Source organism: Opisthocomus hoazin, chromosome 9 (assembly GCF_030867145.1).
Source record: "Opisthocomus hoazin isolate bOpiHoa1 chromosome 9, bOpiHoa1.hap1, whole genome shotgun sequence".
NCBI classification, from domain to species: Eukaryota; Metazoa; Chordata; class Aves; order Opisthocomiformes; family Opisthocomidae; genus Opisthocomus; species Opisthocomus hoazin.
In genome coordinates, this window is record NC_134422.1 from 40,570,131 (window position 1) to 40,595,829 (window position 25,699).

The 25,699-nt window shown below is 39.7% G+C and overlaps 1 protein-coding gene across 1 annotated transcript in view; it reads left to right on the top strand.

Moving 5' to 3' along the window:
- The window catches only part of COL3A1 (collagen type III alpha 1 chain), a 51,998-nt gene that overhangs the window by 19,563 nt on the left and 6,736 nt on the right, over positions 1 to 25,699 (top strand). The window contains exons 3-42 of the mRNA XM_075430368.1: positions 538 to 576; positions 1,272 to 1,388; positions 2,543 to 2,614; positions 6,904 to 6,969; positions 7,582 to 7,635; positions 7,850 to 7,903; positions 8,643 to 8,696; positions 8,854 to 8,907; positions 9,354 to 9,407; positions 9,904 to 9,948; positions 10,153 to 10,206; positions 11,195 to 11,239; positions 11,962 to 12,015; positions 12,514 to 12,612; positions 12,719 to 12,763; positions 12,883 to 12,981; positions 13,723 to 13,776; positions 13,912 to 14,019; positions 15,235 to 15,288; positions 15,420 to 15,518; positions 16,698 to 16,751; positions 17,102 to 17,200; positions 17,356 to 17,409; positions 17,585 to 17,638; positions 18,185 to 18,238; positions 18,602 to 18,655; positions 18,861 to 18,905; positions 18,997 to 19,095; positions 19,179 to 19,286; positions 19,422 to 19,475; positions 20,381 to 20,434; positions 20,539 to 20,592; positions 21,195 to 21,248; positions 21,593 to 21,700; positions 21,878 to 21,931; positions 22,466 to 22,519; positions 23,912 to 24,073; positions 24,195 to 24,302; positions 25,091 to 25,198; positions 25,600 to 25,653. Coding sequence (XP_075286483.1) covers positions 538 to 576; positions 1,272 to 1,388; positions 2,543 to 2,614; positions 6,904 to 6,969; positions 7,582 to 7,635; positions 7,850 to 7,903; positions 8,643 to 8,696; positions 8,854 to 8,907; positions 9,354 to 9,407; positions 9,904 to 9,948; positions 10,153 to 10,206; positions 11,195 to 11,239; positions 11,962 to 12,015; positions 12,514 to 12,612; positions 12,719 to 12,763; positions 12,883 to 12,981; positions 13,723 to 13,776; positions 13,912 to 14,019; positions 15,235 to 15,288; positions 15,420 to 15,518; positions 16,698 to 16,751; positions 17,102 to 17,200; positions 17,356 to 17,409; positions 17,585 to 17,638; positions 18,185 to 18,238; positions 18,602 to 18,655; positions 18,861 to 18,905; positions 18,997 to 19,095; positions 19,179 to 19,286; positions 19,422 to 19,475; positions 20,381 to 20,434; positions 20,539 to 20,592; positions 21,195 to 21,248; positions 21,593 to 21,700; positions 21,878 to 21,931; positions 22,466 to 22,519; positions 23,912 to 24,073; positions 24,195 to 24,302; positions 25,091 to 25,198; positions 25,600 to 25,653 — 2,805 coding nt within the window. The remainder of the gene's footprint in view (positions 1 to 537; positions 577 to 1,271; positions 1,389 to 2,542; positions 2,615 to 6,903; positions 6,970 to 7,581; positions 7,636 to 7,849; positions 7,904 to 8,642; positions 8,697 to 8,853; positions 8,908 to 9,353; positions 9,408 to 9,903; positions 9,949 to 10,152; positions 10,207 to 11,194; positions 11,240 to 11,961; positions 12,016 to 12,513; positions 12,613 to 12,718; positions 12,764 to 12,882; positions 12,982 to 13,722; positions 13,777 to 13,911; positions 14,020 to 15,234; positions 15,289 to 15,419; positions 15,519 to 16,697; positions 16,752 to 17,101; positions 17,201 to 17,355; positions 17,410 to 17,584; positions 17,639 to 18,184; positions 18,239 to 18,601; positions 18,656 to 18,860; positions 18,906 to 18,996; positions 19,096 to 19,178; positions 19,287 to 19,421; positions 19,476 to 20,380; positions 20,435 to 20,538; positions 20,593 to 21,194; positions 21,249 to 21,592; positions 21,701 to 21,877; positions 21,932 to 22,465; positions 22,520 to 23,911; positions 24,074 to 24,194; positions 24,303 to 25,090; positions 25,199 to 25,599; positions 25,654 to 25,699) is intronic.

Genomic DNA, 25,699 nt, shown 5'->3' on the forward strand with positions numbered 1-25,699 from the left:
AAAGATCCAAGATAGTTTCAGCTGAATATTCTTTGCTACCACTAGCAGCTGAATACACAAAAACTGTTCTGAACTGTGAACTGAGAATCCAGATAGTAACATGTAACTGAATTATTAATTGAACAATAAATCAATTGGAGGTGTAGATCAGAGAAATTAAAATCAGCTACATCATCACGCTTAACACGTTGGACTGAGAAGGAAACAAGTAAACTGTCCCTTACAGCTTTCCACGGTGGACTTCTGTCCCCATTGGACTCCATGGCAAAGCTCTCCTGACTTCATTAGTGCCATGTTTTTGCTCACAGCAGAAGCGTAGCTTTATGGATGAACCTCAGAAGTGGAGATGAAAGAGTGACCCAAAATCCCACAGCATTTAAATGTACTGAAAAAGAATAAATCAAATACATTTGATAGAACTATATTCCAATCTTTAAATGTATTTTCCTCTTGTTTTTATATGTATATACATATATATTCAGTTTTCAGTTTTATTTATTTTCTTTCTTAATTTAATTACATTTCCTTTTTTTCTAGACGCCTGGAGTAGTCAGCCGAGGCCCCAAAGGAGACCCTGTAAGTGCAGCTTTTTTTTTTTCCCCCCGAGGAAGCTAACAAAATTAAGAGCAAATTCCTAAAGTGCTGTATTTCTCATTCAAGCTGCTGAGATACCCAGCTTCCATTGATGTCTGCGCTGTTTGCAGGACTGTCCCATATAGTTATTTTGAAGTAGCCCTTTAGCTTCAACAAAACTATTAAAAATTTAAACTGGAAAAATAAAGAGAGAGAGTTTAGTCCAAACTATCATTACATTTGTTATTTTTCATTGTATTTCTTCCCAATAGAAAAAAAAAATCTATGGACTCCACTAGCAGTATTAATTTTAGATTCAAGAACTGGCCAAACTGTCATTACATTTGTTATTTTTCGTTGTATTTCTTCCCAATAGAAAAAAAAAAAAAATCTATGGACTCCACTAGCAGTATTAATTTTAGATTCAGGAATTGGCCTGTTCAAAATTTCTAGTGTGTTTGATCAAATATCAGCTGCAATAAGGCTCCAGCAACTAAGAAGAGTTTTAATGTTTGATTTCTGTCTACTGTCTATGTCTTTCCTGAATGTTCAGTTGTGGCCTTAGTTATGTTCTGTAGAGAAGGTTCCCCACCCCAGTGGCACAGACTTTGTTACAAACGGAAGGATTTGTCATGCAATGCCCTTGCAGTTGGAGGCAAGTACCGACATCTGTATCTGCTCTTTTTGTGTCTTTGCAGGGTTCTCCTGGGGTTCCAGGCAGAAATGGTCCCCCTGGCCCTCCAGGACAGCCAGGGAGTCCTGGAGCTCCTGGCCCCCCTGGGATCTGCCAGTCATGTCCCAGTATAAGCGGAGGTGTAAGTCCTCATTACGTTCAGCTTCTGCCTTGTTGCTCATAAGCATACAAAGCAATAGTGTAGGCACCTATCGGTGCTGGGTCCAGAGTGGTTTGGGTGATCAGGCGGAACACTGCATGTATTCAGCCTTTCCTGCTTAACGACCTCTGTGCCATTAATGCCTAAACTGCATTAATGCCATATTATTCAACTAAGTTTATTAATATCTGCATAATAAAATCAATACGTGCAAATTAAAAGACTTACGTGGGACCTCCTTGAAAAACTGACTGTAGAATTCATGGTTTTCTGTTTTTTAAGCTGTATTTTATGTAAATGGATGTGTCAAAGATGCTATCTGCTGTCAGAAGGGCCCACAGGACATGTTTTCACTCCATGCCTTGGACTGAACTTCCATTTGTTTCAAAATATATCATTGAAAGCATTGAGGCTTGGCTGCTTGACCTGAAAAGTGATGATTGTATTTGAATTATGTGGAGTGACAGAGTGAACAGGAAGGGAGAAGGGGAAAGATGGAAAATAGCATTAGGAAAAAAGTGTAAAACTCAGTTTTCTGAGATGTGTGAGTTCCCATGCATGAGGTAAAAAAAAAGTTATTTGTAATTCAGGTAAGGACAGACTTATAGATAGGTAAGAGATTTTTTGCTACAAAATGCTCTGAAATAAGACATTCATTAGTCACAGGTAGAAGAAATGAGGAGACTAATAATAAGCTGTTAAACTGTTGCATTCTTCAGTGCAACAAAAAATATTTCATTAACTTCCTTGAGTGACAACTAAGGGCAACAGAAGAGAGACTGATAAAGAAAATGGGGGGAAAGGCTTAAAAGGAGTTGAATGAGAATGAGAAGAGGAGAGAGAAAGGTAATCTTTTGCGTCAGCTGAGACCCAGCTATCAAGATGAGAATTGGATGTGCCCAGTGTAGGAGCCAGCGTGACCATGACCACCAAAGAAAGATACTGGATGGGCTTCTTTTGTGGATATTTAAATATATGGCAGCTATGTGCCACACAAGAACTACTCAATAGATACAAATGAGTTCTTTCCATGCATTTGCCATACCAATGTAAGAAAAGACTTATTTGATTTGTAGCAATCACCATTTTTTTTCTTTTTTTTTTTTTCTTTCTGTTTTTCTCTATTTCTTTTACAGAGTTTTTCTCCACAGTATGACTCCTATGATGTGAAGGCTGGTTCAGCTGGTCTCGGTTACCCACAGCCCATTGTAAGATGATACAGACTTTTTTCTGTCTTTTTTTTTTTTTAAAGAACAAATTTTCTGCTCTTAGATTATACCTTGGATGTGTATGTATCCTGATTTTAATTGAAGAAGATAAGTTTTAATTTAATTGTTGCCTGCAAGTGGAGTGCAATGTAAGGCAGCAGTTTGCCTGCCAATATCATTCTAGAAAGCAACTGTAGATTTTCTGGGATTTTTGCCTTTTCTCTCTCTTTCTTCCTTTTCTTACCTTCTTTTTTGTCATCTCTCTCTGATTCAATTTCTTATGCTACCTAAACATTTATCCCTTTCTCCCGTGTATGCCCTCCTCATTTATCTGCTTTGGTATTCTTCTACTAATTGCTTCCCTGCCTTCCACCACTTTTTTTACCTCTTCCACTGTCCCTAATCTTCCTTTATCCATTCAGCAACATTCTGTCTGTACTCAGTATGATACTCCATACTTGTTTACTTTTCCACAACTCAAATTTGCCAGATAACAAGTGAGTAAACCCCTCTTACAATCTTTTTTTTCATCCCAGAAGGAGCCAAAAGCTTTTTACTTTTTCTTTTTACAGTTATCATTTTTTTTACCCGCAGCTGCTCAGACTGTGTACTAAGGATGCTGTATCTGCCTGCTAGGCCTGGCCCAAGCTTTTCACGATTTTTTTAGTGAGATAAAGCATGGATTGCCTGAACGAGTTATGCATGAGCTATGCTTCCTGTGTAAAGTACATTTAAATGTTGCACCTCATGATTTTCCTTTTAGGCACTGGGATTTATAGACATTCACCACCAATGACATGGAGTGTTCTTGATTCAGGCAATCTGCTATATAGAGGATGTGGTGACATGCTACTATTTGAAATTGGCTGCTGCTTCATTAAGCATAACCATTATTTTAAGTCCAATGCTGCATAACAAGGTTTGGGTGTCACATGTTGTGTCATATTAAGGCAGTTCCAAGCAAGTGTGTTATTTCTCAGGGTTCCATCAGATCATCTTGTGAAATAAATTTTACTAATCATGACAGCTGTTTTTTCATGAAATATAGTTCATTATTTTCTCACCTTTATTTTCATCTGTTTGTTTCTACCTTGTTCATTTGCTAATATGATCATCCATGCATTGATTTTCTTCAGCCATCTGTTTTTGTGTTTGTTTATTTGTTTATTCATATTCAGCTCTTCACAGCTTTTGCCCACAGCTAATCATATTATCTATGTTTTGCTACTTGGTGTCTTATTATGGGATGTGCTGAAACAGGCATATAACCGAAATACCTTTCAGTTAACAATTATGGTTACCTCTCTCTGTTTCGGCATTTTTCCTTGAGGTGCCCAGTGATTTTTTGTGCTCTGACCCCTGGACTTGGGTTAAAAAAACCCCGAACTTAACTGGGCACCCTAAAATGTCTCCAGCCTGGATTGTCTGTACACTTTCAGGTCATATGGTCTTTTATATTGCATCACGCAATACGTGACTGCAAAATAACCGAGCAGTTACAGGCAGATGTGACTAAACTCGCTAGGACTGAATAATGTTTGTCATTAACATCACATACATTCATTAATTTATTCATTTATAAATTTTAATTTATTAATTTTCAACTTAAACACTCAGTTTGAATAAATATTCAAGTTGCAGTAATTTGGAAGAGTAATGAAATAAAAAATGCCAGCTATAGCACCAGCATTTGCTCATGGGTGGTTACCATGCCTGGTATTTCCTCAGTCACACATCTCCCCATTACTGTCTTCCTGGTGGCTTTCCACTGCTTGTAGACTGATTTTGTACTTTACACCAGAGTTTCGCTTTACTTGCTCATATAACCTCCACATATTGTCTTTGTCTCTTTCCACCAGTGCACATACTCTAACTAAAATATGTTCATTTGTTCACAGTCTGGAGATGCTGGCAGCAACCAAATGTCGTACCTAACTATCAGTTTATCTCCTCAGCGTGCACCTTGAAAAAAATAATGTCTTGCTTGTTTATAGCTGTGTGTCTAATCAATTGATTGCAATTGATGAGTTGATGGCTCCAATTCATGTTGAATCCAGAGCTGTTTTATACAAAATGAGTTCTAACAATTAACAGTGAGGGACTGCTCGTTGTATTTACACATTGAAGCCAACATGATTTACCCAGGCACTAACTGCTCTGCCACTTGGTGTACTTCTTGTCCTAGAAAACAGCAAATACTACAATTATTCTCTTTTTTAGACAAGACAATCTGTGAATGAATATTAATATAGTATATCTATAGTATAGTGATATACTATACCAATATAGTAGTGTAGTATACCAATACTTTTAACCTTGTATATGAAAATTAGGTTGATGTAACATCTGTAATACATGACCTATTACAGAATCACAGAATCACAGAATGGTGGGGGTTGGAAGGGACCTCTGTGGGTCATCTAGTCCGACCCTCGTGCCGAAGCAGGGTCACCTACAGCAGGCTGCACAGGACCTTGTCCAGGCGGGTCTTGAATATCTCCAGAGAAGGAGACTCCACAGCCTCCCTGGGCAGCCTGTTCCAGTGCTGCGTCACCCTCAGATGGAAGAAGTTCTTCCTCATGTTCAGGCGGAACTTCCTCTCCTTCAGTTTGTGCCCGTTGCCCCTGTCCTGTCACTGGGCACTACTGAAAAGAGTTTGGCCCCATCCTCCTGACACCCACCCTTCAGATATTTGTAAGCATATATTAGGTCCCCTCGCAGCCTTCTCTTCTTCAGGCTGAACAAGCCCAGCTCCCTCAGCCTCTCCTCGTAGGGGAGATGTTCCAGTCCCCTCACCATCCTCATAGCCCTCCGCTGGACTCTCTCCAGTAGCTCCTCATCTTTCTTGAACTGGGGAGCCCAGAACTGGACAGAGTACTCCAGATGAGGCCTCATTAGGACAGTGTAGAGGGGAAGGAGAACCTCCCTCGACCTGCTGACCACACTCCTCTTGATGCACCCCAGGATCCCATTAGCTTTCTTGGCAGCCAGGGCACACTGCTGGCTCATGGTCAACCTGTCGTCCACCAGGACACCCAGGTCCCTCTCCACAGAGCTGCTCTCCAGCAGGTCCACCCCAAGCCTGTACTGGTGCATGGGGTTGTTCCTCCCCAGGTGCAGGACCCTGCATTTGCCCTGACACAATATGACAATATCCCATGAAACACATTATGTGCAATATTAAGCTATGGAATATACTGCCAGAACTGCAGTACACAGATGGTGTTTTTCATGTAATTCATATACTTCAACTGTTTTGGCTATATCAAACCCATGAAGAGTTTAATTTAACAAAAGCTTTTTTTAAAAAAACACCTAGAGCTGCATTAAACCACTGTGCTAATTTTCAAATGTTTTCTGTTTTGCAGTATCTGATGCTTTGGTAGTTGTTGCCTCAGGAAGCAGAAATATTAGCACTCTTCCCAAATTGAGAATTTCCTTAGTACTATTTTACTCCCTTTTTAGCAGTTAAAATAAGGAACAGTATTACTGATTTGACTTAAGCCATATGTATATTGAGATTTCATCTTCTGAGTCCTTTCGTTAGTCTGGACATCATTTAGTTCTTATGGCTTAGTACTGTTTAAGTTCAGAAAGATGTCAGTGAAGAAAATACTTGCCTTACTGACAGTAACAAAAATATGGCCGTAAGTCAGTATACCTGTAGGTCCTAAGAAGTCTCGGGTCACAGAGCTTACCACACAAAGTTCTGCTAATGGGTTGCCTATGTATATGTAATAAAGCTCCTGAATGCAGGTGAGAACTTTTAAAATTAGTTTTAGGAAGCAAAACCTGGCATCAATAGGATAGCAAGCGAGTTTGTAAGTACACTTTGCCTCCACCACTGAAGATGTAGGGCTAGGCTAATAAAGCTCCGTTACGTGGCAGAGAAGCTGAAGCTCATTTACTCTGATTAACAAATTAAGAGTTACCATTATCCATTCTTCCAGTTTAGGGAGCTGAAAAGCTGTGCTATGAGCATCCTTCTGGGGGTCTAGAGAAGGGGAATAGTGACTCAAGAAAAAATTACAGCTTTGAAAATATCTTGTGGAGTATGTTATCTAAGGCTGCAAAGAGAAACCCAGTGATCTCTATTCTGAAGGGACTGTAGGTACTAGACAATGTATTTGGCAATGTGTATATATACTTCTTTTTTACTGCACCAAAGGCATGTCACTGTGGATTTCTCTCTGTACTAGTATGTAAATATTTATTTCACAGTATAACTGCATTAAGCTTTATAGCTATATTACATTAAGATAATGATTATTTTTTAATCTACATTACAGGCTGGCTTTCCTGGACCCCCTGGCCCCAGTGGTCCCCCTGGCCCACCTGGTCATGCAGGTCCCCCTGTAAGTAAAATTAATAATTTCATAATCATCTCATATTCTTTTATATGAGTTTCTCCTTTTCTCTGTCATAAATATTAGGTACATTTTCAACTGATAAATCTAGATATTATGCTGAAGAATTTTATGGATAAATGTCACCTTCTGTTAATTGGGCTGTACCATCTATGCACCACCACGACTCAATGGCTGAGTGCTATACACTGTACTTGTTGAAGTCCATGTGTTCCTCTGAGCTTTCTGCAGTCCTGTGGGTTGTCAGCTCAGGTTGCCTTAAGACATGCCTCTGCCTATCATGCTCTGTTAACATTCCCAAATGTTTATTCACACAAAAATCTAACAGGAGGTAAAGGAGACTGAGAATCCTAATACACATTCAGTAAACACACAAAGGGGCTGAGTTTTTTGATGTACATCTCCTTTTAAAGGGAGTTTTAATTCTGTTTTCATGGAAGCATATTCTGCTTCGTTCTGCTGATTTCACCTTTGGTCATTTGGTGACAATTCTCATTACTGATTTCCTTAGGATTATGAGATTATTATAAATTATAGAAGTGCCATGGAATGACATATGTAATTGTTCACATCTTAACTGGGTTTTTTTCTGCATTATAGGGCTCTGCTGGATACCAAGGTTCCCCCGGAGAACCAGGACAACCTGGCCCTCCTGTATGTATACATTACCTATCACTATGTATGCTAAAGCCATGACCTTACAAGCATTACACACTGCTGGAGCGGATTGAAATTTTACAGTTCATCCTGTCTGTTTACTATCATGTATGGGAAATGTAGAAGTATTTTATGACACCTAATGCATTTTTAATTTTAAAGAGACTTAATATTCTTTATTATTATAGCTAATATTAATTTTTTTCTACAGGGTCCTCCAGGCCCTATTGGAATAATAGGCCCAGCTGGTCCACCAGGAAAAGATGTAAGTTCACTATTATTCATCCAGTGATTAATAAATGGGAAGAAAGTTTATTAAATGGTAAGACAGCAGAGCACACTGATACCATTCCATTCAAGAATTTTTACCTTCTCCCTATTTCTCAATTTGACAACATGACTGTGCAAAATTAGATTTGACTTACATTAAGTATAAATGTCCATTCAAAAAAAGTTTTCAATTTTAGCAGGCAATTTGATTGACACAATTTTTTAAAAAAAGAAAATCTAAGCATGAAATATCCTATTTTGATCTGGTGCAAAACAAATTAGTAGTTACAAAGGAAAGCAGACAGTAGTGGCAGTTGTCTGCTTGCTTCAAATCTTGCTTTGAGAGTTAAGGCTGTTAAAACCATCTTTTGTGTCACAGCTGGGGGTCCTGAATAGGTACAGTACAAGATGAGACAGTCAACTTAAGTTTTTGTCCATTACGAGTGCTTCACCATGAAAAATAAGTTTTCTGTGATTGACTCTTCCTAAAAGTTGGCTTGAAATAAATTGTATGTTAATCAAAAATCTTGTTAAAAATTGAGTTTATAAATTCTGACAACTGTTTTTTGAAGCCAGTTGTGTAATTAACCACCACCCTGCTATAATTTTCCCCATTGTTTTTGGTGGAAGTTTCACCTGCTTATTCCAACTTGCATTGATCTGTTGGGACTGGTTCTTTGGCAGTAACTGAAGCAATAGCAGAGCAGTCAAAAAATTTTAATTTCTTTCAACAGGGAGAACCAGGAAGACCAGGCAGAAATGGAGACCGTGGAATCCCTGGCTTACCGGTATGAAAAAGCCCCTAATAACGATGGTCTTCTAATCAAAGGTTTTGTTTTCCCATGTTAAGTTAGTCAACTGAACACGGCACGCAATGAACATTGGCTGGTGCCCTTCATACAGTAAGTATGTAATTTATTAATCTTTCTATATTTGTGTGCTTAGGGTCACAAGGGACACCCTGGAATGCCTGGGATGCCTGGGATGAAAGGCGCACGAGTGAGTATTGAGTATATTGAGAACAGCGGAGTCTGTTAGTCTCCGTGAATTATGGTGCTGCCCTGTTGTGCTCTTTCAGTCATCAATTCCCAGCAACAGAGACTGAATCATAGAATTAAAGGCCAATTTTTGGACAGCGTAATCTGACCTTCCGTAACAAAGACTGTTAAATTTTATCTAGTTACTTCAGTTGTAGAGCTCCGTCCCAGACGCTGGGCTGAAACATGCTTTCTAGAAAAGCATCCACTCTTAACTAATGGCTGTGGAGAGATGGAGGATTCAGAATTTTCTTTCAAAACGTGTTCCAATAGCTGATAGCACTGATTATTAAAAGTATGCCTCTTTAGAGGAGTTTGTCTTGAAGCTTAATATTTTGCCAAGAGGAATGCATTTTTCCAGAAAGCAAGAGGAATACTATTCACAGATATGGTTCTCCTTTTCCACAGGGTTTTGATGGAAAAGATGGTGCCAGGGGTGACAGTGGTGCTCCTGGTCCAAAGGTAGGAAACTATAGTGTCATCTTTGTCATAGCTAGAGTAATACCCTCCATGGCTTGTGATATAGATATGATTTGCATATTATACAATTATTAAAATCCATTAACATTAAAGAAACTCATTGAATATCTCCATGAAAAGAATAAGAATCATTCCAAAGGAATTAAACTTTCTGAACCACATCACGTCCTGATTTTCCAGCCGTAATAAAGATGAGATTCCATAACGAAAGGACATGCCTAGGTCATCTGACTTTATTGCATAATATTAAACGACTGAGTCTTCCTGGTTCTTTTTTATGTTTAAATATTTTGTTCTGGGACTTATATTTAGACTTCTCGGACCTCACAGACCTCAGTTCATGCTGAGGACACTCAGCACCATTCAGGAAGGGGCAATGGATTGGGCTGTCTCATTGCTATGTCTCTTCCCCTTGAATAAACCAAAAAGTATTCTCACTGAAATTAATTCTGCCATCGGTGTTCTTTTTCCATAACAGGGTGAAACTGGTCTTCCTGGAGCAAACGGATCGCCAGGCCAGCCGGTAAATATGTGTATCCTGTAGTATTTAAATGGAAGTGACAGTGGTGCTTGCCGGTTAATGAAGTTTCTTATCTTTATTTTAACTTTAATTACCCCACCACGTGCATTGAACAATACTGAGATATGTAAATAAGAGCAATGTCTCTTTGCTCGGCCATATTATTTTGGAAGCCATTTAACAGACTTGTTTTCTTATGTTTTCTAGGGACCAAGAGGTCCATCTGGCGAAAGAGGAAGACCTGGGAATCCTGGTGGCCCCGTAAGTAATTGCAGCTGTTGTTATCCAGAAGCAGTACATATTTTGTTTCAGTATGTTGAGAGTTCCCAACTTCATAGATAGACCTTAAAACAGGTGTAATGAAAAGGATTAGGAAACTATGCAGCATCTGTAAAATCACACATGAAAACTTTTCAGTCCCTAATTAAAGATGTAACACTTCTATCTCACAACATGGTCACCATCTTAGTCTCTATTTCATTTTTAAATTAATAGATTACACACTGAGGGAGAGTTTGGTATTTCAGCATAAGCTCAGGTTCAGCCAAAAGGAACAGGGAGGAGAATTGGAAGCAAAGGGCAGCAGCAGAAGGCAGAGAGAGGAAAAAATGCAGTCTCAGAAGTAACTTGCAGGAAAAAGATAAAATCACTCTTTGACTGAGATTAGGGGGTACATTCTTTGCTCTTACGGAAGTCATAGTTCATAGCGTCCGACAAAATCAACAAAGCACAGGTAAAGTGTAATAACCAGCAACTTGTTCATACAAACACTACGTAGCCTGAGCAGCGGACCTGATCTAACACGTCTACGAGACGGGCAACTGGATTTAAATCATACCACTGTTTGTTAGGTGTGTGGAGTGAAATTTTAGTCTTTGATGTGAATTAGAAGTAACTGCTACTTTGAAGTATACATCTACTGCTATCTTATTTATTTAGCTTTAAGAACTGTCCACACAGGTAATATTTTGTAACTGTTATTTCCTTAAGAAATGTAATAAGAATACATTTTTGCATCTTACTGTCTCATCATTACAGTACAAATCACGTAAATTGCTGGCTATTCCTTCACAAAATATTTAGTTAATTATTATTTTAGAATTTAACAGTTGAGGAGTCCTTGGGTCTTGATCAGCTAAGTAGGAATGTACAGATGCAAGAGGATGGTCTGTGAGACATGGGCATTACAGCATGCGGGTTCTGTGTCTGAGGTAGTGCTCTGTACCCAACACTTCTCTTCTTTCTGTAGGGTGCCCATGGCAAAGACGGATCTCCAGGAGCAGCAGGCCCACCCGTAAGACGACTTACAGATGTTTGACTTAAGTATTTGTGTTGCTCAAGTGTAGTTAGTTCTGGCTGATGTTCTGCAGTGCCAGCAAACCCAAGACTGGGAGTACCCTGGTTTAAGAATGAGCATTTTATTTAATTATATTTCCTAACTGTGTTGGTTAAGATACTTGAAGCATACAGTGAAATAGGAGAGCTTTAACACTGTAAATCAGAAAATGCATAAATCCAAACCCAGATTATTCTCAGAAACCGTATAGATGGATAGAACTGCTGTTCTCTATGCAGATCCAATTTTGAATGGTCTTATCAAATACATTATTTAGCTAAGGTGGGCAAAAATTTTTCTTTTCCACCTACCTAGAAACTTGAGCATGTCCACTTGTAACAGCTATATTGGCTTTTTTTTCTCCTACACCTTTTAATAATTAGAACAAATTTTGAACGTTTTTTTATAATCTCATAAATCTTTAATGATAGCTTTCATGTTTTTTAAATTTACAACACAGAAATTTAGCTGAACATGTAAAAGTCAGGGTAACTAAGATGTAGGTGTGAAATTTTAGGGCTAGCCAAACTTCATCTTCTACAGCATGATTTATATTTGCTGTTTTGCCAGGTGTTTCCTTACTCAGAGAAAAATCTTATAATCAGACATTTTTTTTAACTTAAGATTCATTCCATATGGCTTTTACCTTTTGCATTAATAGTATTTCTTTCACTTTTAAGGGTCCCCCAGGTCCTCCTGGAACTGCAGGATTTCCAGGCTCTCCAGGTTTTAAGGTATTCAGCTAAAGATGCATACTAATACAGGATTTGGTCCTTTCTCTGGTTAGCCAGCGTATGTCACTATGCATCTTTATTTTATGCGTCCTTTTTCTGGCTGCAATTACACTGTTTGCCAGCCTAGAACAGATGCGTTTTCATACGCAGAATGAGACAAACCCTATCCTCATCACCTTCACAAATACCCACCCCAAAACCCCATGAAGCAGTAGGCCTCATGCTTTCTGTTGCGTTATGAGAGGGGCTCAAGTGATCTTCCTGCAGGGAGAGGAGCCGTGTGGCGTGCGCGTTGCTGGAGCGCGTTGGTAGCTTGTGCCTCAGCAATGGGGTCGCCGCGCTGATTTGGCTCTTGCACTCAGGTGATGACGAGGGTATTCTTCTTCTCACATCACACAAAGATGCCACAGCAGATGAAGAAGCCATGAAACTAAGACTTACTGCCTTGGAGACCAGGCTAAAACGCATTCATTTTCCCCTTTTTCTGTTTTTCTGTAGGGTGAAGCTGGTCCTCCTGGTCCTGCTGGTTCTAGTGGTAGTCCTGGGGAGAGAGGGGAACCTGGTCCTCAGGGTAATGCTGGACCACCCGGTCCTCAGGTACTTAAACACCATGCAGGAAGTACTCTTCACAAAGCCCTACGAGTCCTTTGATTTAAGGATGCTAGGTTAGCGGCATTCGTTATTTAGCCATATCTTTTTTCAGGGCCCTCCTGGAAGAGCTGGAAGCCCTGGTGGCAAGGGTGAAATGGTGGGTACTTTTCCTATCAGTCTTTGCTGCACTGTGTTGGGGAGGGTCGCTGTTTGGGCTGGGCAGAGTCCAACAACGCTGTGCTCTCTTCATCCCTGTCTGCTGTGCACTCTCTACAGGGACCTTCTGGTATTCCTGGTGCTCCTGGTCTGCCAGGAGGCCGTGGTCTTCCCGGGCCCCCGGGTACAAGTGGAAGTCCTGGAGCAAAAGGCACTCCGGTGAGTCACTGATATGCATTATACTCGTTGTACAACCAAACACAATGGAAGTAGTTCTGATACCATTAAAAAAACACATTGCATTTGTCCTGTTCACTTGAGATGGTCTTATAACTTAGAATAACAATAGGCAATTATTTTCATAAATATATAGTATATTTTTCTTTCACGTGTTACTTTTTATATATAAAAAAATTATACATAAATATTATAATATTTATTTACTTTCCTAAATTATCTATCAAAGCAGAAACGCACAACAGAAAAATACTGTGTCTAAAATGGCTACATTACAGAAAATCTGTTATTTTAAAATCCTAATTTCACCTGTTCAGATTCCCACGGGCTGAGTCTACGGTCCACTACACCTCGTGAGCTGTACCTTCTCTTGCATTGTCGTTGACCCCAGTATGCCCCTTCCTGATAGCCTTATACCACACGTAGTTCTTTCTCAAAGAAACAATGCAGGACTTCAAGTAAAAGTCATAATGCTGTCTGAAATAGCTCAAAGACAGACATAAAATTTTACTCAGTGGTGTTTAAGGTTGTATAGCTTCTTTCCTTTACTGGATTTTTGAGGAGCCCCATGCATTCCCCATCCAGGTTCAACTAGTGTCTGCTAATTCGTTTGCAGAATATAAATTACAAAAATGAGTCAATAATTTGAAAGATATCACATCTATTTCTAGAATAATACCATGTTGCAATCCATAATTTTAATGGGATTTTTCTCCTGTTTAGGGAGAACCTGGTAAGAATGGTGCAAAGGGAGACCCAGGCCCAAAAGGCGAGCGCGTAAGTGATTTTAAAATGCATCCAGAGACTTCTTCCAAGGAAGCCTGAACCCTGAGTCATTCCCCATACAAAACCCAGGGTTTTCTTTTGGCAACTTTTAACTTCACTGGTGGGCTTCGTTGTTGTTGTTGCCAGGGTGAAAATGGCACCCCAGGTGCTCCGGGACCTCCTGGTGAGGAAGGCAAAAGAGGTGCGAATGGTGAACCCGGCCAGAATGGTGTACCTGGTACACCTGGAGAAAGGGTAAGCTGCTGTAGGTGACCGTGCACGCTTGGTACGTTCTGAGTTAATACAGAGACCGCAAAATCCGGTGTTCAAAATACTTTGAGGAGAAATCTGGCTCCATATCTGTTCTCAGCGAACTCCAGACGTCAAACTGGGTTACGAAACTGGGGAGAATTCTTATCTAGTTCCTCCTCTGAATTGCAGCACTTGAATCTATCTTGGTCTGAGGTTAATTAATTAACTTCTTTTTTTTATATTGAAGAATCAGTGATCTTACAAATGCGATAGTTGTATTGAAAGCTTTGTGCTGAAAAGCAACCATAAACTGTGAGAACTACAGAGGGACTGGGAAAAAAAAAAATTATACACATTTCAAAATTACTTCTCGGTTAACAAAAATGAACAATCACAAAATTTCAGCTCTGGAAAGTGAAGTTATTGCAAGTTCTTCTACATTCAGGATATGTCTTTATGTCAACACCTGTATTGTCAATAGATCTTAAATGTCGATAATGTCAATAACAACCATATTGTCAGGGTGTCTTCTATGTTACAATATCTTCATTTCCAATGGGTTTTTTAGCTAGTAGATTCAACAGCTTTCCAAAGACCATTCTCACAAAGGAATTCTTGACTTGATTTATACAACAAAATAAATAACAACACCCTTGCAAATTTTAGATTTCTGTTCCCATCTGAATCAAAGGAAATTGTAGTGATCTATTTCTAACTCCTAATTTAGTAACTGATTGCAGTGTTTGGTGAAATTATGAGGAAATCAAAGATGCACAGTGAGAAAATTAATCGTATTAAATATATAAATGAGGCAGCAAATAAAATTTTATAATTCAAACTTCTTGTAAGCCATGAAGATAGTGGTAAATATAAATATTGAAATAGAGCCCTTTTCAGTACTGAATTAGAAGAAAACAATTGTTCAAGACTGAATGCATTGTCTTATTTTTTATATGAATTTAGAAAATTCATGGGTAAAGTAACTAGTGCAGGGCTGATTAAAAGAAAGTGGAGAACTGACTAGGATTTCGGCATGACGGTTATATCCAAAGAGAAAATAATTCTGTAGACTTGCCACAGTGAAATGTAATTACCATGTATTTCTTTCATTAATTTTCATAATAATACGTCTAAGGGTAAATAGTTTAGAAAAAATAGTTGCCATCATTACCTGAGTCATATTGCCTTTGATCCATATTTTGTTCTTTTATTTGGCAGGGCTCCCCTGGTTTCCGTGGCTTACCCGGTAGCAATGGACTTCCAGGAGAAAAGGTATGAGCCTTCATCTAAAAAAAAAAAAAACAAACCCCAAATTCTGTGGAATCTGTGTGGGTTGAATGGACAATTTCAGATTCAGTATGATGCCGATTTCCTCGCTGTGAATTTCAACATCTCTTTTTTAGGGTCCCGCAGGTGAACGTGGTAGCCCAGGTCCTCCTGGCCCAAGTGGACCCGCAGGAGAACGTGGACAAGATGGAGGCCCAGGTCTTCCTGGAATGAGAGTAAGACAGGACATCTCAAATAAAATGAGATAAACTCTGTGAGAGATGCCTCATCTAACCTGATACACCAAAGGACTCCAATCAGAAAAATTTTCCAGTGCTATTGTTCCTTTAAGTAGAGTACGTATATTCCTAGTGTACTAGATAACGCTGCAGGGACAGGGAGTGTGCCGAGAGCATCTCTCACGAGTGAATGAAGAAGCGTATATGCAGCTGAACATGCTCCCCCATCCCCAGAGTATGCCGTGCACTACCATGAGATATAGATTAGTGTGAATTAGCACTGGATTATTTTCTGCATTGTCTAGACACATTTTAGCAAATTTTATAATTTCTTATAAATTCTACTGTATTTCTTGTATTAAATTGATATTTGGGTTATTGTATTTAAATGTTTTATTTTTGAATTATTATTTAAATAAGCTTAAATTTAAAATTTAAATAATTAAATTATATATGAATTCATATATTTGAATACTTAAGTATCTATTATATGTGTTGATTAGTTGCAATTACTGCAGATAAGCTGTTGGTCAGATTTCCATGGTATGTATCAAGAACATTTTCAGAGACAGCCTATTGTGTAAGATGTACAGGATGCAATAACATTCTGTGAGAGACACTGAGAACTAGCAACTGCTGACAACAAGTACACTGGAATTCTAAAGTCAGCCTTACTGATTTCCTGCGACCTAAACAAGATTCTACTGGAAATTAAAATGAATTATTTAAAATATAACAAAAATAATATTTAAAAATTTAAAACGAATTAACTAAAAATATAAATTGTGTCGCTTTTAAGTAGGAGGACATAGTGAAAATTATTTTACTTCTTCATTTTTACCACCTGAAATCAGTTGTCTTCCCAAATAATGAAAGAATACTATTTTTGTGCACATTGATTAATGTCTGATGCCTTGATTAAATACAATGAATTGCAGAGAAAGCAATAAACTCCTAACAAAATAATTTCTTAGCTTTCTCTGCTTTTTCCCCTTAATTTGGCGGGGGGGGGGGGGGGGGGGAATTGGAAGGAGTTTTAATCTTTGTTAAAGCAGTTAAAACCAGCAAGTGGTTTTAAAATGTATTTTTATATATTTATATTTATGTATTGTAACTTAATACTACACATTTTAAACTGAAGAATAACCCCCCCTTTTTTTTTTTCTTCAATTGCAGGGTTTGCCTGGAATTCCAGGAAGCCCTGGGAGCGATGGGAAACCTGGCCCTCCAGTACGTACATTGCGCAAATATTTTATACGAGTTCTCCTACTGACCTTATCCTCATCCCACAGTGTCTACAAGCCAGTTGTTATCATAGCCAGATTAGTTGTCTCTTTTATTGTTGTTGTTTTAATTACCAGAGCACTTTATATGCTCTCTCGTCGTAATAGCATTCTGTAAATCTCGTCATTTAATACTATTTAAAATACAGTGTATACAGAAGCTTAGTTGAAAAAGACATAGTGAGTTTTGAATGACTGTCTCTAGCCTCATCTCACTATTTAATGTCATGGACATTCATTTATTTCACCTAAGAGAGACTATGGCTTCATTTCTTTTTTTTTTTTTGCTTATCCTAGGGTAGTCAGGGTGAATCTGGCCGCTCTGGTCCACCTGGCCCTGCAGGCCCACGTGGTCAGCCGGGTGTAATGGGGTTCCCTGGTCCTAAGGGCAATGAGGTGAGTGAGGTTTTGCCACTTCTCCTGTGTGTGTTCTCGATCAGGCCAATGTTAAAGTAAGTTGCTCCATAGTGGGGCTATCTTATGCTGCAGCTGTGGGTTGTTGTATACTGACCAGAACAAGGATTTTAAATGTGATCTTTCTCTTTTGTAAGGGTGCACCAGGTAAAAATGGAGAAAGAGGCCCTGGTGGACCACCTGGAACACCTGTAAGTGTCATTAACATTTTGTTTAATAATAGAATGATTTAACAATGACTTAATATTCATTAATAATTTGATTTTATTTTTAATTCTGTAGAAATAAAAACCATTAATTTAAATTTAATTTAAATTAGAAAATAATAACAAACCGTAACCCTAGCCTAATTTTATTTTTGTATAGGGTCCTGCTGGGAAGAATGGTGATGTTGGCCTCCCGGGTCCTCCTGGACCTACTGTAAGTGTGGCAGTCCCATAAGAGGCAATTGTCAGTTATTGCCAGGGTGGTCTGGCATCTGCAGATAGAGACTGTGAATTTAGGGGAAGGAAAATATTTTTAATGATACAAAGAAATCTCCTTTTACGAAGACAAATAAAGGAGTGCTGCTTTGCCATTATTTTAGTAAAGTAATACTCAGAACTTTGTTAGGAGAAACCTGAGTCAGGTATACCTGGTATAAGCTGAAATGAAAAGTCAGAGTTAGAGCTCCTGACATTTCTTTTCAAATGGAAGCAGATTATCGCTGCCTTTATCGTTTATAGCACGTCAGACTAGTATCAAGTGTAAATGAATTACATCTAACGGTTGGAGGGAAAAGAGCAAATACCAGAACACCAAGATACATTAGACTTCGGGACCGAGCAATGTCGTCATCAGACCATGATATGGAGGCCCAGATTAGATGTGGTGTGGAAGTCTTTTTAACTTGTTGAAATGTTCTCAGAGAATTTTTTTTTTTTTTTTTTTTTTTTTTTTTTTTTAATTTATTTTGTTTGATTCTAGGGTGCTTCTGGGGATAGAGGAGAACCAGGACCAGCAGGTCCACCTGGCCTCCAGGTGCTGTGTGTTTATTGTTTATTGGCTTCTGGTTCTTTTTAATATACTAATACACACACCCCCTGCCCCCCTGCCAAAAGAGAGACACCTAAACATTTTCATTAGCGTGCATGTCATCATATTTTGAACTAAGACAGATCAACCACTTGACAAAAGTTATTGCTTAGTATTTCATAATTGCAAACCAGATGGCTAGCTCAGCAGATTCTGTCACATAAACCTCTAGCTATCAAATTAGCACCTCCTCCTTTGTAAAGGATTGGAAGGAGTGGGGTACGTGTCTCCGTGTCAAAAAAACATTGCTAGCTAGAAAAATGCATAGTTTATCTCTAACTTGGATGATAATACTCTTTCTCCATACAGGGATTGCCTGGTGGACCAGGACCAGCTGGAGAGAATGGAAAGCCTGGAGAACCCGTAAGCAGCAATTCCTTTTTTCTTTTGAAGTAACAAAAAATACATGACAAGTTCTTTCTAGACTATATTTCCAAATTCAGACAGCTATCAGCACTCTGCACAGCAGAGAAGTCTGATAATAGGTGGGAGAAACAGGGTGCCAACCACAATGCAGATTTACTAAGTAAAGTGCATGCATAACTTGTGTTTATTTTCTCATAAACAGGGGCCAAAAGGTGAAATTGGAGGACCCGGATTCCCAGGCCCTAAGGTAAATCATACAGCAGCGTTTCTATAATGACACAAATGAATTAATAAACTGTGAATCTGAAAACAAAGAATAACGCATTTCTTTGTCACAGGGTGAAAATGGTATCCCAGGAGAACGTGGTGCACAGGGTCCTCCAGGACCTACTGGAGCAAGAGGTGGGCCAGGTCCTGCTGGCTCAGAAGGTGCCAAGGTACCCACAGACTTGCTAGCATTCAGGTTAATATTGTTTTATTATTATTTATTTTTTTCTAATTATTTCTTGTTACTCTTTAGGGTCCTCCTGGACCCCCTGGTGCCCCTGGAGGCACAGGGCTGCCTGGCTTACAGGGAATGCCAGGAGAAAGAGGAGCTTCTGGAAGTCCTGGACCAAAAGGCGATAAGGTAACACACCTACATACAGACTCTGCCAATTTGTGTTAAGTCGGTGTTAGCTTCCCACAAGGCGCTGGGTTTGTTCATGTCTTCCCTTCTTATGCTTGCTGTTTGCTTATGCTTTTTATGTCTTCTGCTTGCTAGGGAGAACCTGGTGGCAAAGGTGCCGATGGCATTCCTGGTGCAAGAGGAGAGAGAGTGAGTAGTCTTTAAACATGTAGCAGTTTGTCAATCAGCTTCGCATCATCTACACTTAGAACATACTTGGTACTAGTTTTTGTGATCACAGCAGCTTGGGTAGGTATAATAGAATTTTTTGCAAGCAGAAGGTTACAATTAATTGGGACTATGTTTTGGAGGGAAAGCACCAATACAAAGGTAGAGAAAACCCTACTAGCTTCCTAAATCTAGGTGACTGATGAGGAAAATGCTAGTTATAATGAAGCACAGAAAGACATCATGATAGTAAGTGTTCTCATACAGAATACTTCTGCAGGTTACTATATGTGATATATTTATACGTCAGTATAGCATATACACATAAAGTAGACACTTGAAATATACACATGTATCTAATGAGTACATGCAGGCAGTACATACATCAGAATAATGAGGGATGACAAATATAAAAATACAGCTTGTATGAGTTGGAGGAAATATAAAAAGTGTATTTCAAACCATGAGGTATGCTTCAAATTCTCAAGAAAGAAAGAAGTCGGGGAGATGGTCAAGAGATGTTAAACATATACTAAAGAAATGCAGACCAGTTCTCTACATGAAAAGTTAAGTTAGGGCAATGGATAACTTTTATTGTCCACCATTGAAAGAAACCAATTGATTTCATGTAATTCGGGATTAAGTTTAGATGGTGGGGACAAAAAAAAAAAGGATAAATCGGTTGGAGATTTGTATCACAAAATGGTGTGATCACAGAATGTCACTCCAAAATGTAGTGTGCAAGCTCACACTGTCATTGTAGGCTTGCTTCTATTTAAATATCTTTAGCAATCTGTTTACACTGAAATGTAAATGCTGTTGATCAAAGTAGAGGCCTGAACATTGTTGTATTTTGATACAAAATATATCATTTTCTAATTTTTTAGGGTAATGTAGGTCCCATCGGTCCTCCTGGTCCTGCCGGCCCACCTGGAGATAAGGTGAAGCATCCTCCATCATGATGTTTGATACTGTAAGCAGTCACAGCAGTGGCTGTCTCATGGGAAGAAGAAAAACACATAGTGATCATTCTTGTTCCTTACAGGGCGAGACTGGTCCAGCAGGTGCCCCAGGTCCTGTGGGCTCCCGTGGTGGTCCTGTAAGTGACAGTACTTTTCTGCCAGTGTAACTTTGCCATGGCTTTTCCAGCCCAGTGTAGACATCTGTGTTGCACCTACCCTAGCAGGAACACATGTGGCTTGAGTTCAAAGTAAAGTAAGCACATTGGGCTCCCTTGACTCTTGGGATTTACAGGTGCTAAAGACTTCAGAAAATCAGTGCTGTTAACCCTGTAAAGGGGTCAGAGGGCTGCGGTGACAGGTCAGGGCAAGAGTGTGAGCAATAGTGTATTCCATCATGCCTTAGAGTTAAGTAAACAGTTAAAAATACTCTCATATTTATATTTTAGTCTGACAAACCAGCACATTTGGTTCTCAGTTGGATTTGAGGAACACCGTGGATTGTGCTCAAGGTTTATACAGCTGTAACTGAGATCAGTTTGTCACAGGTCAGATAATTATCAGATAATTCCCAACAGTTGTTTTTAGAGCTCGGGAGCAACTGTTGTTTTGTGTTTATTTCATTCCTTCCAAAGGCTAGTAAGACAAAGAAACTTCAGCAGTATTCATGGGAGTGTTCTCTAATTTGTAGTGAAGCCTATCCTTCTAACATCTTCCATTGCTGACGTGTTGTTTTGTACAGGGTGAACGAGGAGAACAAGGTCTTCCTGGACCTGCTGGCTTTCCTGGAGCTCCAGTAAGTATGAATACTTCAAAGCAATTGCATGTGATTATCAGTTTTTAGTCTCTAAGTTCATCCACATCTCAGACAGGCTTACTGTAACCCCTTTAATACACATACCTGCCACACACACTTTATTAATTTTATTCTTTCGCTACTCTTTCTGTACTCAGTCACACATAGAGCAACATTTCTTTATCCTTCCCTTCCTGTACTGGTAGACCAATAGAGTTCAACTGCATTCACATTTAATTTAATACGTAAATTCCCTTCAGAAGAGTATCTGGATGGGTTTCTCATCACAGTGATATCCTCTGCATTTTTTTGAGCCATAATACACTGCCACAATTTTTCTACAGGGCCAAAATGGGGAACCTGGTGGGAAAGGAGAAAGAGGCCCACCTGGTCTAAGAGGAGAGGCTGGACCCCCTGGAGCTGCAGGTCCACAAGGCGGTCCTGGTGCACCAGTAAGTTTTTGCAGTTCCTTATGGCTACAAAGGGAGGGTTTTTTTTTCAGTTCTCCCTCAGCCTGAAGGTGGCTGGGCCCAAGTGCAAGCATTTGAACTGCCTGAAACGTAATGATACTTCCTGTAATTTTCATCTATTTATCAAATCATTTGCTTTACCTATTTCCTTTCATATAGGGTCCACCTGGTCCCCAGGGAATAAAAGGAGAACGTGGATCTCCTGGAGGCCCTGTGAGTATCTCTTTGACATAGGCACTGACAAATGACTGTATCTCTTACAACAAACGTGATGTAAATGAAAAACAGGACCTTCAGTGGCTTTAATTATTCTTGAACTGCAGATATTAAAGTGTTCCAGAAAGAGTAATTAAAGTTGATGTTTTTAGTGATCTGGACTACATTGATTTTAATACAAGTAAGGTGCCAAAATAGCTTTTGGCACAATGACCCAAAGCTATAAAATGGCTTATCTCAACAGCTATTAGATTTATGTGCCATCTGTGCCAAGTTTCTCAGAGCCCATTAGCTCACCTTTGAGGAACACATGGGACCTTCCCTTGCGGAAAAAAAAAAAAAAAAAAGAAAGAAAAAATAATAAGAATTAAAAAAAAAAAAAATTAAACTTCTTCAGTTCCAGGACATTTAGTTCAGGTTTTAAGCAAAACAGCTAAATATAATTCAAAGTCAGCTGTTGTATAAAAATCAGTTTGTTCCTGTTTTTCCAATCTTCGGAAAACGACAACTAAAAGTATTGATCTCTTGCAGGGTGCTGCTGGTTTCCCTGGTGCTCGTGGTCTGCCTGGTCCCCCTGGTAACAATGTAAGTTGTCTCATCCCCCCTTTATTCTGACCTTGTGGATGTATTTGGGCACATGTTAATATATTAAACTGTATTAAGCTGTATGTACCTTGATATAAATACAACATAAGGAAAAGCATCCTGTATGTAATGTTTGGACTTCGGGAAAAACTTCTGCAAGAGAGTTCACTCTGCTCTTACTTCATAAGGAACAGCAACTCACTCACTCACTGTCTGGATGCTCCTACTGTTACGGTTTGCTTTCCAAAGCCCATCGGAGGTAGTGGAGTCCTACTGGATGAGGTCCTTGAGTATTTCTGCTGGTGGCAGACATCCTGTCTTCTCCCTTGCTCTTTTATGATACAGGAAATGCTCAATTCAGGATCTTGAATTGGTACGCATTTTCAGAACTACACTTTGTAGATCACTGTTAAGAATTTTTGTTAGTTGCCTGTAGAATGGAATGGCGTAAGGTTTAACTATCCTGGGACAGAGGAGTTTGGAAATATTTTTGTGGCAAATGTTCTCTCGTGATATAGCCTACATCTGAGGTTTAATCTACCAGTCTGCAGTGTCTTATTACAAAAACGTATGCTGATGCATCAGATAATTCCAGTATTTTATACAGTATCTGTGTGAAGAAAAGCCATTTCATCATATCCTTGAATGTTCAACATGCACCTACTTTTGACTCGCATAGTAAAAATTAGATTCTAATTTTTGATTCTTTAAAAATTAAGAAAATACAAAGAATACAATGGATTTACCCATTTTTAAATCAAAATTAGAAGTTATCCTTTGTTGTATGGTAGCTGAGAAATAAAGTAAGAAAATGTCTACATTGGAATAAAAAGATTTTTACTTTCTGTCTGATAGTTACAGACAGATGCAAATTAGAATATTGCTGAATAAAATGTAGGATTTTATTTAAGGTACTATTAAAATCAATGTAATTCTTTCCACTGACTGGCTAAGCTAAGAGTTTTAATGAAAGACATGTGATTCTGCCCATGTCCAAGACACCCCCTCAAAGGTACTTGGCAAGAGTGATTCAAGAAACCAGTGGGGTCTGCAACTGTTTGAAATTTCTGTGGCAGAGCCCTGGGTAAGGAACGAGTGTCCTGTGTCGGAGGCAGCACAAACACTGGGCACCCAAACTATGCAGGTGTTGTTTTGTGCAAACTGTGTGCCCAGACAGCAGGGAGAAAACAAATCAGGTTTGAAAGTGCTCGGCAAAAGGATTCTCTTTGTAAGGCCAGACCGGATGTGGGTGTGTAGAGGCTGGACCCTAGATCCACCTTCAGGCAATGAACCAAGTCTGGCAGGCTTTCCTAAGGAAAGACCAACACCAGTAAGTGCGTGCCACTGTTTCAGATAACGCAGCTCACACTCTTCTCTTTAAAATTCCTTTAGGGTAGCCCCGGTCCCCCTGGTAACGCAGGGCCTGCAGGCAAGGATGGGCCTCCCGGACCCCCTGGTAGTGCCGGTTCTCCTGGCAGTACGGGACCTTCTGGACAAAGAGGTGAGCCTGGCTCACCAGGCGAAAAAGGATCACCAGGCCCACGAGGAGAAAGAGTAAGTACACATCCAGCCAGGGACCGTTATAATAATCACAGAGATTATCTTTGTCAAGAATAAGAAGTCACCTATTCCACGTTGAAGATCCTCAGTATTGACAGAATATTTTCCTAAACAGGGGGCACCAGGCGAACCAGGTCCTCAAGGCATCGTTGGTGGCCGGGGTGGCACAGGTTTGCCAGGTCTGCGTGGCCCGAGCGGCCCACCCGGCATGGCGGGTGCCAAGGTGAGAGTGCATTCACTGCAGCAATAGCCTCAAAGCTAGCGCGACGACCAGAATCTGGCTGCTAAAAATAGCTTTGTGTTTCAAAAACTAACAAATGTGTTGTATTTTTAGACCAGAGACTACAGAATTTACGGTTATTTTTGTTTACAGCTGTAAGATCAGGCTTTAAAATGTCCGTTAACCAGCAGCTGTGGGATGGGAGACTGTCTTTAATCTCTGTTACCGAGAGTCCTGGATCAGGCTATCTAGAAGTCTATAACCACCTCCACCCACTTAGGGAGGGCACTGGGCTATAGCCTCTCCTTGAGACAAGAATGGAGTCATAGTTTCACCTGCTACACATTGTTTATCTTTGATTAAGTCTCAGTATGTTTCTTGCTTAAATATTATGACCCAAACAGGTAAACACTTTTCACCTCCCTCCAGAAAGGGTGGTGTGAGGCTTGGTTTATATTTTATCGCTAATACTGTGATAGACCAGCATTTTTTTGTTAACTGTTTTGGCTGTTGTTTTTGGGCACATAAGAAGAGACATACCCATTTAGTATTTCTTAATTGACATAACAATAAGCAACGTTCCTTGGGTTCACTGGCCTTGCATGAATACTACTAGTGGTGAAAAGAAACCAGTTTGGCCAAGTTTTTACCTTTCTTATTTTGAGTATTCACAATCGCCAAAGTCACACTGGCCCTTTGCATAATCACTGCATATTTAATTAAAGATGTATAATACGATGGTATTTCAGAAGTACATTATCTGCAAAGAAATCCTCTCCCTTTTTGTTCAGGGTGAAGATGGTAAACCAGGTGTCAATGGTGTCCCAGGAGAACGTGGTGCTCCTGGTCCACAAGGTCCTATGGGGCAAAGAGGCTTACCTGGAGAGCCTGGCAGAGATGTGAGTGGATGGGTTGAACCTTCCTGCTAGCCTGTGAGTTACAGACAGGAGACCCGGGGACTAAACATGCCTTAGGGTTCACAAAACCTCCCTTGAAGCCTGATGCACATGGCCCTGGGCAGATTACATCCTCCTGTGACACGGTGTAGCTTGCTGTCTCTGCTATACCTTTTGCGACCTGTGAGCCACTTCTCTGTCTCGCTTGGAACTGAACAAGAGACCCCGCGGCCTGTACACCTACAAAATAATGCAGGTCTGATAGATTTTCTATGGGCCCCTCCACCTCCAGGAACCTGAAAACTTTCTCTTTCTTTGACGAGCATTATTTAAGCTTACTGGAAAACAAGCTGTCTATACATCATCCAGCTTATGAACAAACTGTACCACTCTTCTCTTTCCAGGGTAACCCTGGCTCAGATGGCTCACCTGGACGTGATGGATCCCCAGGAGGCAAAGTAAGGAACCACCAATATCTGTAGATTGCCAAAGAAATGGTATGTA